A 13984-nucleotide genomic window follows, 5' to 3' on the forward strand; every position below is an offset into this window, starting at 1 on the left:
ACAACGTCACAAACATGCCTTCGAATGATCGTCATGATTCACATTGATTTTACTGAAAAACAAACATTATGTTCAACAAAAAATGGTGTCACGCATCATGTGCGTATTGGAAACCGCGCACACGATCATCACGCACAACAGGAACATTGTGCGGATCAATTGCACCATAAAACGGTGGTGACAAATCAACGCAACTTTTGGCCAATCGCTATGCGCAATGTGCGTCTGGATTGATGCACTTCGTATGCATCTTTCTTGAGCAGCAAAGATAGACGAGCTAACGTAGGATATAGCAACAACTTATAGTTGAGCACAAAACTCAGCCATTCTTGAGCATGTTTTCCGTCTATCAAATTGCGCCAAAACAACAGCAATTCGCGATCGTTTTCTTCTGCTGTTAGCTGCATCGACAACGCCCTTTTCGGTGGCTATCACCAACGCGTAGTAAACACCTTGGTGCACACGCTCTCCCCGCTACAAACCCCTCCTCCCCCCATTGTTCGTACATCCTGCGCTGATTGTTGTCCTTTGTTCTGCATTCTGCGTTTCGTGCTTGGCACCAGATGCTGTTGCCGATTGTTCTGCTGCTGTTTTGTTGTTCTCTTCTGATTGGGCAACTGCACAAGCAAGCGAAAACATCCATTGGTTTTAGCCATTTTCCCGCTCCACTCTTAACCCTTTCAAATGTTGTGAAGACGAACATCTTCGGCCCTTTCCCAACTCTCGTCCACGCAAGAAACGCGCGCGTCTTTTCTTGCTGTCGTGGGCGGAGATCGCGCTGCGTTTTCATCACTGCCTAGCTCTTCTAGGGCGGATCTTTTCTAACGCCGTTTTCATATCCTGGCCTGTGCATTGATGATCATCTACCTCGTTACAGCCGTGAAAAACAGTGCGAAGAAACGGATCATCATTCCCGTCTCTTTTGTGTTAAACAAAACAGCTCTGTTCCTCGCCGTTTTGTGGCAAATTGTGGCAGGTAAATGTACTCGGATAATCAGGAAAAATGTTGTTGATTTGTACATGTACATCATGCAATCCTTTTTGACGAAGGAATGAGGCTAAAAACATGGAAAAATACATGTTCTTGCGGCTGTTTCATTGAATGCGAACAGCTGCGGTGCAATAGATAAAACGGCTAAAGTTGACTGAAAAGCAGATCAAATTAATTCGCGACAAGGTCTACCATTATCGTACGACCATTTGATGCGCCTTTATTGTCGGAAATCGCGGTAGTTCTGCTAAAAAAGGTAAGTCAAATCACGGTGTCGCATCCAGATTCGAACTAAGTTCAGCGCGTTTCAAGCGGAATCATGATGGCGCCGATGAACGCGGCCGAAAGTATTGCCGTCTCATCAGCCATCTCGTTCGCGCTCACACACAAATCTGCAAATGGCGCTTTCGTATAGCGCTGTTTCATCAGACATCGCGCTCACTCCTACAGTGAGCATACGAAATCGTGAGTTCTATGGTTTGCGGGGTTACCAAACGTACTTTCGTACCGTCTTTTTTCAGAACACAACGGAAATTCGAATTTATGTTTACAAACATTTACCCGAATGTCAAACTCTGAAGTTTTTTTCTAAAATACGATCGGAGATTTGTTCTGCATAAAGCTACCTGTCTACTTAAAGTACCTTGGCACACGCAACCAAATCAACTACAACCCTGGAAAAAACTGTTGTTTTGGTCTCCATTTTTGAGGTTGGAAACTCGAGTTCGCTGTAGAAAAGTGGGAAAAAGAAAAGGCTAATTTCCGAAACATCCCGCAGATTTTCTCGGAGCTACTGCTAAAGAATCATCGATCTCTTCAGCTAGAAGTGGGTCTCGCTTTTCATCGGTTTGTGCAGGATCAGTGTCTAGATGTTCTCGAATATTTCTCCGCGCTGTGACACAATAGAATAATCAAATTAGCTCCTGCGATTAGTGACAACACAGCTCAACAGGAAAAGGTTTAGCGCACACAGCAAATCATAACTGTGCAAGATTGTGTTATCGTAAACTTGCAACAACGGCCAGGGCGGGAGCCGCAGCGAGTGCATTATCAAATCACCAGCAGCAGCAGCAGCATCCGGGAGCAACGGGAGAGACGGGAGGCCAAGTGGGGCTGATAGCTAAGTGCGTGTCTGCAGGGCCTTCAGAAGAAGTGAAACTTTGCTCGTCCGTCTCGAACGGGTCCTCTTTTCTCGTTGGTCCAGTACTAATTTATCACCAAACAGTGATAAGGGCGTTCTCAAAACCGGGAAAGCGCTCGGACACGGATTTACCAGCCCATCAGTGAGCGTGTGTGCAAGAGGAAGAATAATCGCACGGTATAAAGAGTGGTAGTCCCCGTCATGATGGCCGAATCGGACAACACAGCGGATGCGACACGACGACTGAACGTGAAAAAACAGACGCTGGACGATGCCTACGCGATTCCGGCCAACTTCCTCGAAATTGACGTCGTCAATCCGATGACCACGATCGCGGCCGGCAAGAAACGCTACACCGACTACGAAGTGCGGATGCGGGTGAGTTAAGAAATGGGGTCGGGTCGGGTCGGGAGAGGGGCACTTTCTTCAACAACGGTGGACAACGACTTGATACGAGAGATGACCAGCATAACGATCGGCTTTGTACTTCTTGATGGCGTATGGGGAGATGGGTTAATGTCCACAGTCCTATGAGAGCTGTTCCGCTCGTGCTAATAGCTAGCAGGAAAAGTGATCACACGCTTTATTACTAGCGGTTGGTAGACGCCCCGCGGCGTTATGAATCATTGATAACGGTTGCATGACGTACAAAGAGCGACAGGCATCACGCACAACAGCTCATCGCTAACTCGCTAGCTAGGATTCAGGCCAATCGTTAAGAACTGTGAAGGGCCGTTGTTTATTATAATGAAGGTCTAGTGATCGCTCCTGTTGCACTGGCAACGGTTTGTGCATTTGCGCTCAAACTGTACCGGCGGCAATCCTTGAAACCACGTGTTGCATACCCGAGAGCCAAATATCGGAGACCACCCGGTGAATCACGACTAGTCATCTCTTACAATTTGATTATTGTGCTCCTGTTACCACATGCTACTGCAGCGAAGGGTGTAGTGTGATTTCTACTGATCCAATTATGGCAAAAGATGTTATGTAGCTCGTTGGATCGATACCGTGTGATACCTTCGCCTCCAGTTGCTTACAACAACGTCATTGTCCGAAGTGAATATTCTCAGTCAATGTTTCCTTGCATTCGGCATTGTCTACATATTTTCTTCTCTTTATAAATGTAAAAGAAAGTTTTTTTACTCTCGTATACCTATAACTCACCCGAGAATGGCTGAACCGATTGACATCTAATTTTGTGTACAGGATTGTTTTTTTGTTAACATTCCCAGCCCTAGTGTTATAGACATGGTTGGGCACCACTTACTTCTCGAGAAAGAGAGGCTTCCATGCCAGCTGAGCACTATAAAATGAAATCTTTTGCCAACAACATTAAAAAATCATCATGTCCAAAATAAAGAGTCCAAGAAATAACCAAATTCAAGAATCATCCTCAAAACGGGTCTGAGTCATATGTATGATATGTAACCAACTAGTGTTCTTGTCGATTATTGCAGACGAATCTACCGGTGTTCAAAGTTAAAGAATCTAGCGTTCGTCGACGGTACAGTGATTTCGAGTGGCTCAGGAATGAATTGGAGCGCGACAGTAAGGTAAGAGCAACAAAGCAAACTCAAAAAGTGCCGATCTTTTGTCTACTGCAACAGTTAGTAGTAGTACAAAGAGAAAGGCAGAGCTAGAGTTCACTTTCTGACTAAATAAAATAAGACAAACCCTGTGATCAGATTGATGGCTGCTTAAGGGACTGAATGGAAATCCCGCCACTATTGTGCTTGCTTGTGCTTGTGGACTGCTTGGAAGAATATAAATATAATATCATTTCAATATCATATCAATCATATATTATATCTTGTGCCTATATTGAACATCCTTTACAGATTGTGGTGCCTCCATTGCCGGGTAAAGCCTGGAAGCGCCAGATGCCATTCCGTGGAGATGACGGAATATTCGACGAGAACTTCATTGAGGAACGACGAAAAGGTTTAGAACAGTTCATCAACAAAATCGCTGGCCACCCGCTAGCGCAAAACGAACGATGCTTGCACATGTTCCTGCAGGAGCCGGCTATCGACAAAAACTATGTGCCCGGCAAGATACGCAATACCTAAACGACAAAGGCTGAGAGGGGAGCGCGCGATAAAGGAGACGATAGATGAATTGTGAAAAATCAGGCAACACTAAAACCGAACTGACCTGGTTGTAACGGGAGTTCATGTTTGCGACGAATGGGGATTGGAATTCGCTCATGTCTGCTCAGTATATGCGTGTCTGTGGCAGACGATCAACAATATGGTATCTCTATTGTAGGAATATGATGTACGTCACCAAAACTTTTCCCGGCCCTACAATCATATACATTTCATTCTGATTTTCGATTAAGTGTTGTTATTTAAACTGATAAAGAACCTGTTGATATGGATTTTCCTCCAGAGACGCATCATCTGGGTTGAAAGTATCTGTTGTTGGCATGCATCAAAATGGATTCATGTGGTGTTGATTTGGTGGTGACATAGGAAAATAGGTTTGTACCGAACACCGGACAGTGATAAAAGAGGATCATAAACAAAAAAAAAACCCATAAAATAGTTAGGAACGAATGTGAGTCCCGATGGCAAGCGATAATATTTATAGTACACCCAGCATGTATGTTTTGCATTGACTGTCTATAAGCAAGGACAAACAAGCAGCAGCAATGTGTAGAATGAAGATAAAAAAGGGGAAAAAATATGTAAGCAAATGCAGCACCGTCGTGTACGCCCCCATTTTTGATGATTTGAAGCAAATGGATGCTTCGCTTTAGCATATGCTAAAATTCAGTAGTGAATTCAGATGAAGATTGATAAAAATGTTCAATCAAAAAAATTCTTTGAAAAACGCCGCCCAAACCGCGAATGGTGGTGAATTTATCAACTATATTAACACGGTGCAACTTAGCTCGTTTGATTCGGTGTTTCGGTTCTATAGGCACACGGCAGATGGAATTAAATCACTCTCTAGGGAAGGGTCTCATCATCTGATATTCCGTAATCGATTTAGTTTCGCGCTTCGCGCCTCAAGAACTAAAATTGAAAGATACAGCCAATAAAGACCGTTTTCAAATACCGTTACTAGAAATTTGCAAATTACTTTGCATAAGTATGTTACTGAGAAAATGATACAAATGTTCACTGTGACTCCGATCCCTGTCAAAGAAAATTCTTTAAACGCCATCAAATACGCAGCTACTTTCCGTTTGGGGGAGACAAATTGAAAGGAGAACGTACTATTTTTGTTTCCATCATCTTTGTTTAAGACTCGAACATGTTTAATGGAACAATGGCCTTTGTATCTGTGTGCAAACTCATTCGCAAACTGTAGATAATGTCAGAAAACTTGCATTGGGATCACTTTAATAACAAAGACCTAATAACCAGACATAAGAGAAGGAGAAGAAAAAACATCTTTGGAGCAAATATGGCGTATGACCTCTTGATGGTCACATCTAGACAAGATAATAAACAATCAGAACCTTAATAACCAAGTGTAATGTTATACCTTACTTTTGGAAGAGTTCATTCTACTGTGCGTTTCGGATGTGTTTTACTGTGAATGACTTTCCCCTGTTTCCAAATCTTTTTTCCAATGGATCACCGACCGACGATTAGCAGTCGGTGAAGATACATTTCATCATACAATAAATTACTAGCACTATAGAACAGGAGCACGGATCCACAACGGGAACGGAAGCGGAAGGAATAGAACGATCGAGTTTGCCCGCATTGCTACTTACCACTTTTCCCACGTTTTGGTGGTATATCTTCCGAATCATCTAAAAGTAAAAAAGACAAGACCGAAAATGAAGAGAAAAAATAAATAGTAACAAGTAACAATGACTACTCTCTCTAGCAATAGAGTGGCAATAGCGTACAGTTCGCCAGCGAAAACTTCGAACGATTGCAAATCGGTGCGTAAAGTTCAACGAACAAAAGCCACGGTTCACGGTACGATTGAATTCGCGACATTCATTTCTTTCCCATGTTTCAAAAGCTCCTGAACTAGAATTATCAGCAAGTCTTATGTTTAATGCTTATTACAGTGTCAGAAAGATACACTTTCTATCGCGATGATCACGATGAGCTCGTACTTTCATATTTTCTTTACCGCTGCAAGGATGCATGAAAGCATGAAGCATCATATATTTGTCACAAAAGAAAATTGGTACAAGGAGATTCATCGTGATCTGCGGATCTATGAGGGTAAAAGCCATTCGCAATCTCTGAACGGTGCTCCAGTGCGCTCACTCGCAGGAATGGCACGTGCAATTCTATGGACATAGAGCAGCGAACATGTGTCCTACTTCCTAGGCTCTAGGTCAGTCTCTCTTTACAGTCCCTGGGGCTAATTTACGGCTAGCATTTTTTGCTTTTTGTGCCTAGCGTCAGGTTCGATGTCTAGAACGAAATACGAAATAGGGAGAAGAAACTAGAGATACATACTGACAAACATACAATCACAACAATCACAATCACACACACATACACTCAACTGCATAGGAAGATTAGATCAAGTGGTATTACCTTCACCCAAGGGCAAAATTCTTGGGCATTCTTCATACTTCTACAAATGGCGGAAATCATAAAAATCATTGATCACAAACAAAGAGAAAACTGCCAAGATAAGTTCTAATTTTTCTAATTTTTGAAGCGTTGTGATCGTGGGTGCCACTAGAAACAGAATGAACTGACATGCAAACCATGCAATCATCCAAAACCTTAGTAACCAATGGTAATGCGTGGGAGGGACGCAAATATATTGCCTGTAACAAGTGAAGCTATTCACTACAAAAGCTCAAGTCCAAATACTATTGATAGAAGTAGTACCTAGAGCAATGCCATTCTGTTCAAGTGCACAAAGAACAAAGACGACAAAAAACGTATTGCCAAATGAAAACGTGTATTTCTTTGTAAAAAGTTCATTTTTTGGCAATTTAATTGAAATTGTTAGAGAGCATTATTTATTATCAGCACTACACGGCGCTAACCGTTTTGGAAATCTGTTTCAAATGATCATCAGTTAGGATGATATGTGTTTCATATGGCGTGTGTTTAATAGTCCTATCTTTCTACGCCTGAGTCCAAGAACTAAACCTACGATGTGAATTCCATAGTGTTTCTATCTACAAAACACCACAGCTAACAACTGGATCAATCAAACCACCAGGATTGAAAAAAGAAAGCCAAACGTGTACTCTTCAAAATGCATAGGCGCATATCTGCCATCTGGCATGTGCCTTCTTCACTCTTGGAAACTTCTATTCTAATTGCATAATGAGACGAGAAGCACGGCTTTTACCTGAGTTGTCACTCTCGATTATCTTAGTAATCTTCAAGTTTTGTCGTGCCCGAGCGGCCGCCCGTGAACTTGCGACTGGTGGCAGGTTCTCTTCCTCGCTGTCACTGTCCTCTTCCGATGACACTTGTTTGCTGCGTGTTCCCCGACGTCCGCGAACGGGAGGTTTCCCCTTTTTAGCCGATTTCAACACAGATCCTCCTTGGCGCGAACTTTTGGTAGTTTTGTTGCGTCCTCTTCCCGAAGCCACCGCGAGAGAAGATGACGAATTTGTTGCTATGTCGCTATCCTGGTCTTCCGATGCAGCGCCGTCCCCTATTGCATCGTTCACTTCTAGACACTCATTCAAACGTGTTTCGAATTCTGCTACAGCACTCTGCAAAAACCAAGTAAACCCTTTTTATTACACTTGAATGCAAAGCAAAACATTATACACACATTAGCACGGAAACAAAGTTTCTACTACTAAATTTATTAATATAAAAAAATCAACTCTTGGCAGCGGTGGGATTCGAACCCACGCCTCCGAGGAGACTGGTGCCTTAAACCAGCGCCTTAGACCGCTCGGCCACGCTACCTCTTGTTCTCTCCAGCGAACATATACATACATAATATTACACTCTTTCCAGGGTTGTAGTCAACTAACAAAACGATTGTCTGATTAATCATTTAGCAAATCACATTTGCATTACATTGAAAAATAAATTATTATTAACAAATTTATACTAAATCGATTATTTGCACCACAGAAAGGCAAATGCAAGGGCCCCAACACCTCAAAACCAAAAAAGATTGAATATCCTCTACTTGGCAGCGGTGGGATTCGAACCCACGCCTCCGAGGAGACTGGTGCCTTAAACCAGCGCCTTAGACCGCTCGGCCACGCTACCTACTTACCCTCTCCACTTTACATTACCTATTTCTATTTTACTCCTAACTAATATTCAACTATTTAACTGATGTTCAATCAAACCTATCCAAATACCACTTACCTTTAGCTCTGCCTTCGCCAATTTGTTGGTGTTGCTGATGATCGTTTTGAAGGATTGATAGATTTCATCATGCTGCACCTTATCTTTGAAGCATCCCACGTTCTCCGAAAGCTTCTTGATTGTTTTCTCGTTGTACGAAAGCATTGACAAACAGAATGCGATATCTCGCCATTGGCGCACATCGTTTGTGACGCGGAAACGCAGACATAACTTCTCCACCAAACTTTCGATCTGCTTATCCTTGTTGATCAACCCGATGATGTAGCGCATAATGATGTGGTATTTTTCTTCCTCTAACTGCAAGTTAGGATCGCTTAACCGAGAGATTATGTCTGGCAGCACGTTGTACAAGATATTGGATTTGTTGGCGATCTCCTTGAAAAATTGCTCCGTTATAGTGCGAATCTCCTGAACTTTATCGACAATGCACAGTGCCAAATCCGATATCTGCCCTTTCACGCGAATCATTTCGTGCAGGATAAGATACGACAACATCTTCACCGCAGTGAGACGCAACTCTGCGTCCTGTTCATAAAGTGTGGCGTACATGTGGCTCGTCCAGGATTCTGTCACATTCGGAAAGCGGAAAGTAAAATCCGAAAGACCGATAACGATGTTACACTTGATGCTCGTGTTTTTAGTGGTTTGAAAAATGTTCATTAGAAACGGGATATGATCTTCGCAAAACTTCGATGACACGCTCATTAGTCGAATCAGTGTAAGGACGGCAGACTTTTGTAGTAACTCGTTCCGATATCGTTTCGGATGCTGGCATACCTCCAGTATAGTTGGTATCAATTGATTTAATAGACTACCAGTAGCGAATAGCATCTCATGCTCACAAATGTGATTAATTTCTTCTGCTACTGTGTCCTCCGCCGTTGCTCCGCTTAACAATTCTTCCTCGGGTTCGTTTTGTTCGCCATTTGCTGCACCATTAGCCCCCGTAGAACCAGATAATCGTTTCAGTGCGTTGCTTGCGGACACATCGAGCGATTGTGTTTTGCGTTTGTTAGCACCGACACTAGACGGTGTAGCTGCCGTGATTCTGGTACTATTCAGAGCAGCGGTTTTTTTCTTCTCGTTTTTTAGCTCCTCCTTCAGTTCCTGTCGATACTTCATGTTGTTGTACACATCGATATCAAGATAAATCATTTCTCTCATCGCCACGTATCCGACCGTAAAAATAAATCGCGCCGCAAGGAAGTTTGGTAGAGTTAACAGAAGCTTAGTAGCGTTCACTCCTTGCTGGTTGCTTTGATCTAATTGTGTTGCACCTGGAATCTGGCTTCCTTCTGAGCGATGGACTTCTTGCTTTACTTGCTGATTATCTTGATTTACTTTTTGCAGTTTTTCGAAAAGGGATACCATCAGACTATGTGATAGACTATCAGGTGCTTTTACTAGTTTGTAGATAAAGTCAAACACTTTGGTCCCAATCTCATCATAGTTTTCGACCTTAGCGCAAAAGAAAAGCTTTTGGAAAAGGTCGAGCACGGTTTGCACTACAGGAGCATTGTGGTCGAAGCGTTTGTAATATTTCGATGAATTTGTAGGTAACGGGACAGAGTTCATAAACAATGTTAGTGTAGCAACGAATATTCTCGGATCTTTACGGCCTCTCTCACTTAGTCCGATCTTCTCCAAAATTTGCATGTTTGCCGTAACGACTGATGGTTTTGCGGCCGATATCATCACCAAAAGCTGGAGTGCTTGGCGTGCATCATTTTCGTTCACATTCTCCAGCTTCAGTGTGTATATCTCAAATAGCACCTGCACCATCTGCGCGTCAATGTCACCTGCTTCAACCCACTCCTGAACGAGCACCTCCATGGCCATGTAATGTCCGCATGTAAGATTGGTCAAAAACTGGCACAAATTACGCACCACCTTAACGGTGTGAGCTCTTCCTTGGAGATTCGTTTCGAACAAAACGCGCTTGTAAGCTGCTGTGACATTTTCACGTTTCTCCTTTTCTGAAGACCAGACGAGAAACAGCATTTGCTGCATTCCTTGTTCAGTGCCTTTTATCCCGAACAAGTAGGCTGATGTGAAAAAATCGATTGCTCCGTGCACGTCTGATTGGGCTTTGGACATCAGCATTTCGAGGATCTTAGGTATCGCATCCGAGATTAGCTCCGAGAAACCAATGGAATCGTGTAGAAAGTTTACAGAGCTCTCAACCTGTTGGAACTCTTCATTCTAAACCAGACAAAATGATATGTACGCCAATCGCTATTATTGCTACACTTGAATATGCTTCATTCCGTTTGACAAACTATTACTTACCAAGTTGGGATCGGTGTGGCTATGAATGAAATAACTTTTCAATAGCGTTATGTAGTACATGCACTGGTGCTCCAGATTCATTTCCTTTCGTTCTTCGCGATTTCCCAGCGCAAAATCTGCTCGTTGCGCTAGTCTTACCAGCTCTGTGTAATTGCTATCATTCAACAGTGATACAATATTGCCAGCTAATGCCTTCACATCCGCTTCTGTGCTGGTTTCAATATCTTCCGGTTCTTTTTGAAACAGTTCGGAAATCGTGGGATACATTTGCACTACCATATCCTCCCATTGCTCTTCCAGTGTTTTTAGTTTTGTGTCCTGATCCACCAGTCTATTGCGAACCTCTTGGAACTTTTTATCTTCCACTTCGTACTGTGCCCTCAATTCCTCTAGAGACAACTATGAAATAAATGATAAAACACAAACCAATACGATATACGATAAAAACAAAAAAAATTCAAAACAATAAAATTTTGTGCCACGTACCTTGGCGGAAAAAGGATTGTGTTCAAGGAATGCTTTAATTAGGGCAATCGCCTGCTTTCTAACTAGCAAAGCTTTGTCCTGAAGACGCTCAACGGCGACCTGAAGAACCTTATGAATCCACGATAAAGGAACCGCATTACGTTCCTTCAACTGCAGCCAGATTTGCAAAACTTTTGAGCGCACGTGTGCGGACACGTCCATCATGTGATTAAGAAGATCTTCGAGAAACTCGTCACGAGTTTCCTTCAAATCGTCAGTCAAGTCTTCCGAAGTCAACTCACATACAATAGCTTCCCCCATAATCTGTAGAACGCAGTTGCGTAGTGTGTAGGATTCCAAGTTCAGCAGCTCTTCGCTTAATGTCGATAGATGGGGTATTATTAGTTTCGGTGCCGACATACCCAATTCTACCAAGAACTGGCTAAAGAAACGTGCCGTCTGTACATCGGCTGCGTCTGCGCTAAGCCGTTCGATAATCTCCTTGATTATAACCGGGTAAATGGTTACAATCCCGAACTCTTCGTACAGCAGCAGAACACCCGCAGCGATCGGCGAGATCGAGGCTTCTACGTGCTCGAGTATTTGCAATATTCTAACTGGGAACGACAACGAGTGGTTGTACCGTTTTATGGCAGTACCGAGAATTTGGAAAACACTGTCTGCTGTGCCACGAATACGGGCATACTGTTGCTCCAGTGTTCGGTAGCAGATATCACATACAATACTGCGACGGAATAGACAGATTCTCATTAGAATACGGCCGTTCTCGGTCCGGACAATGTACAAGCAATACTTACTCCACAAACGATTCTTCGCAAACAGGAGGATCCCACAGCTTTTCCAGCGGCAGCTGCATCAAATTGTACATCTGAACAATGCACTGGTAGCGCTTTTCATCCCAGTCTAGCGCTTCTGCCTGGTCGTTCATTTGCTTTTTGCCTTTTTTTGGCATTTTGTCACTGTTGGAGTTTACGTGCGCATCAATTGCTTTCACTAATCCGTTCATCAGAAAAGCTAACATTTTCACTGCGTTCAAGCATGCCAGCCGATCTGCCTGATCGATTTCTTTTTGCGATAGCATCTCCGCCAAGGATTTGCCAAGGTTGTCGATTGCTCCGTAGAGCTGGTCATAGGCGCGAATCAGCTGCGTGCCGGTAAGTTTTTTGCAGTTATCGATAACGGAATAGAACGTATCGAAATGATCGAATATTCCGAAATTATCCGCCAATCCGAGACGAGCAGCTGCAGGCCAAAGAAAAGATAACGATAGCGATTAGTTTCTCCCGCGCATGCCAAATCCGCTTTTGCAGCTTACCCTTCAGCGCATCCGGAACTTCGGCGGGCTCGAGAACCCGCCCAACGCAATAGTGGTTTTTATCCGATCGCAGAAGTTCGGCGCTTGTCTGGGGTATTACGAATTGCCACTCCATCGCATCCGTTTTTCCGGTTTTTGTAAATGTCAAGCTAAAATCGAGAGAAAATTTTGCACAAACCCAAGCCAAGCCAAAACAAACAACAGCCACCGTCTTCTCCTTTCTCTGGGCTTTCAAAGAGGCTGTACCGCAAAACGGTATTGCATCCAGCTTCCTTAGCCTTGAATTTATCCTTATCACCCTTATTTCTACCCTTATTTTTACCGAAAATCCACGAAATTGAAGAAATTTGTTTAAAACTCCCAACCGTTATTTTCAACCAAAAGACGCACAGTGCCACGCACGACATTTTGTGCACAAAAATTGCAAAATTTTGCTTATTTTTAGGCAAAATGCCCATCATCTATCGACCATCACTGTCGAGCCACGGAATTTTCGACTCCTAAAACCGCGAGATATAAACGACGCGGTAGACAGTGCTGAGTTGAAACTGAGTTGAATCTGAAGCCCGCTTGAGTTTGTGAGGGAAAATTTTACGATTTCGGGGTTTCCGACACGCTATTTTAGTATTTTCACTTTTGATTAAGCATCCCCAAGCGATTGGCGTTTTTCCCAACCGGAAAATGGCGAAACCGCGACAATTCCGCGACAATTCCGCTACTTTTCTGATTCACGGCGTTCTTCTTCCTAAATTATGAGCAGCCTCTTTGTTTTCTTCTTCACCAACGGTTTTCCAGGGTTGTGCACACTTTTCAAACACATACAGTTCGAGCAGCAGGGAGCCAAAGTCGAGCAGTACCAAAAACCAGAACGCGGAAACGATCGTGCTGTTGATCGCCCACGTGGCCTTTAATGGCGGCCCCGAGGCCTCACATATGGTAACCGGAAGCACCTGTCGATACCGGAGGACAATAATTGGAAATCTACTACCATACAGGAACCGTTAGGTCATGAAGGAACTGGCATCGCGCCGAAATTTCACAACAACACACTGGAACAAGTTATGCCCCGCATTTCGGTAGATTGCGGATCGGAACTGGTGGCAGATGAAACATCTTTCCAATCGTTGTTCACATTCTAAGATCTCTTCCTAAGTGCCTGTCGGAGTGCGCTAAAGTCCAAAGGGCTGAAAGTGATCGAGTAATACCCGGATAGCTTCCCGAGAAATCGAGTAATACCCGGATAGTTCGACCTGGTGCTGTAAGACTTCTGATGTGGGCTCTTTTCACTGCTCTACGGAATGGGCATGAGCTTCAGAGAAAGGGCATTCTATATGCAGCATTACTGCAATCTTTACTATCGTATTACGTATTGACAATTTATACATATAATTCCTTATGTATTTATATGAATAATGTACACGTTATGATATGCGCAACAGCATCCGACGTTCACCCATGCGAGCGTTACCTGTGTGGGG

At 43.4% G+C, this 13984-nt stretch overlaps 2 protein-coding genes and 2 non-coding genes across 6 annotated transcripts; 1 reads left to right on the forward strand and 3 right to left on the reverse strand.

The window, feature by feature from the left end:
* Nucleotides 1-1662: 1662 nt before the first annotated feature.
* Nucleotides 1663-5617, forward strand: LOC125951429 (sorting nexin-12). Its single transcript, XM_049680268.1, has 3 exons — nucleotides 1663-2510; nucleotides 3593-3688; nucleotides 3974-5617. Exons 1-3 carry the CDS (start codon nucleotides 2334-2336, stop codon nucleotides 4202-4204), a joined length of 504 nt encoding a protein of 167 aa, XP_049536225.1. The 5' UTR covers nucleotides 1663-2333; the 3' UTR covers nucleotides 4205-5617.
* An 89-nt stretch (nucleotides 5618-5706) lies between these two features.
* LOC125951428 (condensin complex subunit 1) lies at nucleotides 5707-12891 on the reverse strand. 3 transcript variants are annotated; one of them, XM_049680267.1, is made up of 8 exons: nucleotides 12829-12891; nucleotides 12507-12655; nucleotides 11989-12433; nucleotides 11192-11915; nucleotides 10706-11104; nucleotides 8417-10618; nucleotides 7428-7800; nucleotides 5707-5904 (listed from the first exon to the last, which is right to left on the reverse strand). In XM_049680267.1, exons 2-8 carry the CDS (start codon nucleotides 12619-12621, stop codon nucleotides 5858-5860), a joined length of 4305 nt encoding a protein of 1434 aa, XP_049536224.1. In that variant the 5' UTR covers nucleotides 12622-12655; nucleotides 12829-12891; the 3' UTR covers nucleotides 5707-5857. The 3 variants fall into 3 exon arrangements, with proteins under 3 accessions (XP_049536224.1, XP_049536222.1, XP_049536223.1); XM_049680265.1 differs by lacking the exon at nucleotides 5707-5904 and adding an exon at nucleotides 5935-6526; XM_049680266.1 differs by lacking the exons at nucleotides 5707-5904; nucleotides 12829-12891 and adding an exon at nucleotides 5935-6526 and having other exon boundaries at nucleotides 12507-12807.
* On the reverse strand, nucleotides 7921-8002 carry Trnal-aag (transfer RNA leucine (anticodon AAG)). Its single transcript has one exon. It is a non-coding gene; the product is annotated as a tRNA-Leu (tRNA).
* On the reverse strand, nucleotides 8233-8314 carry Trnal-aag (transfer RNA leucine (anticodon AAG)). Its single transcript has one exon. It is a non-coding gene; the product is annotated as a tRNA-Leu (tRNA).
* Nucleotides 12892-13984: the final 1093 nt, after the last annotated feature.

The sequence above is a fragment of the Anopheles darlingi genome, chromosome 2 (assembly GCF_943734745.1).
Source record: "Anopheles darlingi chromosome 2, idAnoDarlMG_H_01, whole genome shotgun sequence".
In the NCBI taxonomy this organism is placed as follows: domain Eukaryota; kingdom Metazoa; phylum Arthropoda; class Insecta; order Diptera; family Culicidae; genus Anopheles; species Anopheles darlingi.

What these genes read in the sequence shown, in the direction of transcription:
- LOC125951429 (XM_049680268.1), top strand. Translation starts at nt 2,334, where the DNA reads ATGATGGCCGAATCGGACAACACAGCGGATGCGACACGACGACTGAAC. An exon ending in ACTACGAAGTGCGGATGCGG is followed by an intron (nt 2,511 to 3,592) that starts GTGAGTTAAGAA and finishes CGATTATTGCAG; the next exon opens with ACGAATCTACCGGTGTTCAA. An exon ending in AATTGGAGCGCGACAGTAAG is followed by an intron (nt 3,689 to 3,973) that starts GTAAGAGCAACA and finishes CATCCTTTACAG; the next exon opens with ATTGTGGTGCCTCCATTGCC.
- LOC125951428 (XM_049680265.1), bottom strand. Translation starts at nt 12,621, where the DNA reads ATGGAGTGGCAATTCGTAATACCCCAGACAAGCGCCGAACTTCTGCGA. An exon ending in GCCACACCGATCCCAACTTG is followed by an intron (nt 10,619 to 10,705) that starts GTAAGTAATAGT and finishes TGTCTGGTTTAG; the next exon opens with AATGAAGAGTTCCAACAGGT. An exon ending in TGGCGAAGGCAGAGCTAAAG is followed by an intron (nt 7,801 to 8,416) that starts GTAAGTGGTATT and finishes TGGTTTTTGCAG; the next exon opens with AGTGCTGTAGCAGAATTCGA.